At 42.5% G+C, this 3,714-nt stretch overlaps 1 protein-coding gene across 1 annotated transcript; it reads right to left on the reverse strand.

The window, feature by feature from the left end:
• Positions 1–3,461: 3,461 nt before the first annotated feature.
• SS1G_08546 (hypothetical protein) lies at positions 3,462–3,714 on the reverse strand (the record flags this gene model as incomplete). The annotated part of the gene is made up of 2 exons (XM_001590756.1): positions 3,462–3,539; positions 3,619–3,714. 2 exons carry the CDS (start codon positions 3,712–3,714, stop codon positions 3,462–3,464), a joined length of 174 nt encoding a protein of 57 aa, XP_001590806.1.

Below are 3,714 nucleotides of genomic sequence, written 5' to 3' on the forward strand. Positions count from 1 at the left end.
TCGGGGCTAGCTCCCCCCGCGTTCTAGCACCACAAGAACCATCCTTTCAATATAAATCATAAATAATATCATTAAACCAAAATATAAGATTACAACCATGAATTCCAAGCAATAAGGAAAATATCAGGAAACTTTTATTTTACTCCTTTCTATTCATCTCTTTATCTTTTTATCTCTGTAGTGCTAGTGCTATGCATGCTATACTATACTATACTCCTTCCCCAACAAAATTGTGATATATCGTCCGTCGCCGATAATAAGAATCAAACAAGCCAATGCAGAACAGGGTATCTTCACTGCATTACCACATACCATCATCTATCACTCCATCAAATCATCATCGTCATCGTCACCTTCATACAAATCTCAATCATTTGAAGATCATTCCCATGTGTTCATCCACTGCAACCTCCCTTCACCTAATCTAATCCCCACGTCCTTCAGCCAAACCACTTAAACCTTCTCACCCTCACCAACCGGTGTATTCGTCCCTTTCGAATGCGACATACTATATGGAGCCTGCGAATTGTTGGTCAATGTCTATTCTCTCTGAATCTTGGTATCTTTTCTAATGATGTCCGTCATTCCGATTCGGGTCGGATAATCTCCAGGATATCATAATGAAAGAAAATAGTTTAAAAATGGAATGTTGAAGTAATCGGAAAATTATCGAAAAATAGTAGCCCATCTTGTGAACCCATCCATTGAAGTTGATGAAAATTAGAAAAATCGAAAAGAAATATATCCTCATGTATCACGTCGTAATGACGCTGGTCGAGAAAATGACCTTGGACGAGCTTGAGAAAATCTGCATACCAGTACCTGCTTCGCATTACAAATTCTCCAAGCCAAATTTCTAACATTCCCATCCGCTCTCACTACCTCTGGCGCAAACTCAATACCAAACATATAATGGACAGCATGCACCACGCGCCTCGGATATTTTCCATCTCGTGCCACAAGTTCCCCAAAACTTTCATCTACTGAGTTAGGAGCAATATCCGGATCTCGATCAAAACAATTGCGCACGACGGGTAAGAGAGCTTGCTCGACTGCACTACGGATTAAAGACTGAGATTGGGAGTTTTCGGAATCAAGAGAAATGTTTAGACTTGAGTTTTCGTCGTCAAAACGAGGGATGCGAATTTCAAAGGGAAGTGAGATGGCCATGACGTTGTGTTTACCGTCATGATGGTAACGGAATTCGAAAACTCCTTGGTTCCAGAAGAGTTTGTCGCCTTCAAAGAGCATTTCACCTTCAACGTAATCTTGAGTTGATCCATCTTTACGCGTTTCGCCTGAAACAAATTTATTCGAGACGAGGATACCTTTATCTGCTGGTGTAAATTCGTATTCATTAGGAACAGTGGCGACCCAACGACCGGATGTAGGAATTCGCGTTACTTCTCGAGATGCATTGTCAGCTACCATGTACAAACCTACCCAATCAGCATTGCTGTGATTTATTGGCGCTGTCCATTTCACTTTAATTGGTGCACCGTATTCAAAGACGAGTGGCTTGAATTCATCCATTCGTTCTTGTGGCAAGCGGGCGTTAATTCCTTCTTTAGAAGTTGTACGTTTGTGTACAGTCGAATCAAAGGATGTACCCTCGATTTTTATAGAATAATCTCTCGGATCAAAGCCGGCCAGATCTGGTGCAATTCTTGTTAAGGTCAGACGAGCAGGATATTGACTGAAGATTGCAGAGGTGTCTCTGAATATAGTAGAAACACCAGCTGCAAATTTCGGTCGAGCGGCGTCCAAAAACTCTTCAACGAAATGACCAGTTTCCTCCAAGACTCTATCAACGTTACCATGCCATTTCTTGATTTGAGGTGGTAATGACCTCTTGATGCTTTTTGATAGACCTGCTTCTGATCGAAGATTTCGTCCATATAATTTCTGCATGTGAGGCTTTTCAACAAATTGGAGGAATGCAAATGTAAGTGTATGACTGAGAAGCGCTAAGAAAAATACAGCTCGGCTTCCAGTGATAAAAACAGCTCCCCAAATACCAGCAAGCCCGATGATACGCTCTGGGTTATTGAGATATCGGTAAATACCACTGTAAGTAAGTTTGGGCGCATGATCAAAGAAGAAGTCTCCAAAGAACCATCCAAATTCACCTAAAGACTCATAGATACTGATGGCAGTCCAGATTTGGAGAGAAACCAGGCCAGCACCTATGACATGTCGCAATAAGACGAGCCCATAAGCCCAGTCGGAAGGCACAGAGTACATCTTCCATGTTGCAGCAATGAAACTTGCGTAGCACATTGTCATGCTCAAGTGATACATCCCTTTCCACTGTCGCCAGGCTTCTTCTGTACTATCACCATATTTGACAAAATGTCGTGTCCACATCTTCTTGTTCGATTGTCTGTCAAGAATGATTCCAAGACCAACGGCGTACCATAAACGCCAAAATATAGCATGGATAACGAACAGTGCTTGATAAATTGGGGTTGAGGGCGTAAGTGCAGTAATGAGAAAGACATAGCCTTGAAGTAGAAGAACGGAAACATCTGTAATTCGGAATAGATCGATGTTTCTCAATCCCATGAGGTTATGGACGGATAATGGTTGAGTAACATTTAGCAGTGGTGTAGGTGTGGGCGATGGATCTACGCTATATTCAGAACCTTCTTTACTTGATGTTAGTGTGTTTGTATGATCGCTGTCGCTTGGGCTTGAATTCTCTTGGTGCTTTCTAGGAGGTGGCGCATTATAAGTTTTTTCGATGTGAGGGTTCTCCACAACCAGTAGAAATGCAAATTGAGCCATGTGTGCAACGATCGAAATTGCTAGCACGCTGTAGCTTGCAGCCATCATTGAGATACCATAATAACCAGCATATCCAACAGAATACATTGGATGAGGTGCCATTTCAAAGACACCGTCAAATGTCAATTCTTGATCGATTAGGTAGAAGAAATCACCCCAGTACCAGGCATAATCTTTTACCACTCGATGTGCGTCAAGCTTAACCCACAGGTTGAATAAAACAAGTATGATACCTGCAACCCACCGAAGTATTGACATAGCGAAACTTTCATCCGTTGGCGCACCCCCACAAGCAATCGCAAAGAGACAGTATGACGTGAAATCACACATCAAAATGAGATCCACCACCCTTCGAAAGACTAACCATGTATTGTACTCGATAGGAGCTTCTTCCAATTTGTAATCTTCTGGTATTTTAGTCTCGAGTTCAGTCTTGATCAAACTGTATAACCACGGTCGAGGATTTTTGCCAGTATTGGGGTTCTCGAATAAATTCCATTTCTTTGCCCATGCGACTATTCTTCTGTGGTGCGATTGTATGTGAAGGAGGTATCCAATGCCGACATTGTAGCATCCTCGCCAGAACAGGAACAAGACGGCGAATACTGGTCTCTTCAGCGAACTTGGCAAGGCGTAAAGTGCGAATATATGGAGGGCAAGTATGACCAAGACAATCAAATCCGAAAGGTTCTTGGGTTGTCGAGGATCGAGTAATTGAGAAACCATATCATGGGTCTGAGGTACTGTAAATACTGTGGGGCTATTAGCTTGGACCTTTCGAAATGATAATGCTTGTGCGATAATTGAATGAAACTCTTAACTCACTGGTGCCATTGGGGGTTCTGCCAAATGTCTTCTTGTCCTTCTCGAGCTTGAAGTCTTCAGAGGGTGGCTCGGAAGCACAGGGAGCTGCCATATTATCCTCAT

The sequence above is a fragment of the Sclerotinia sclerotiorum genome, genomic scaffold (assembly GCF_000146945.2).
Source record: "Sclerotinia sclerotiorum 1980 UF-70 scaffold_11 genomic scaffold, whole genome shotgun sequence".
Classification (NCBI taxonomy): Eukaryota; Fungi; Ascomycota; class Leotiomycetes; order Helotiales; family Sclerotiniaceae; genus Sclerotinia; species Sclerotinia sclerotiorum.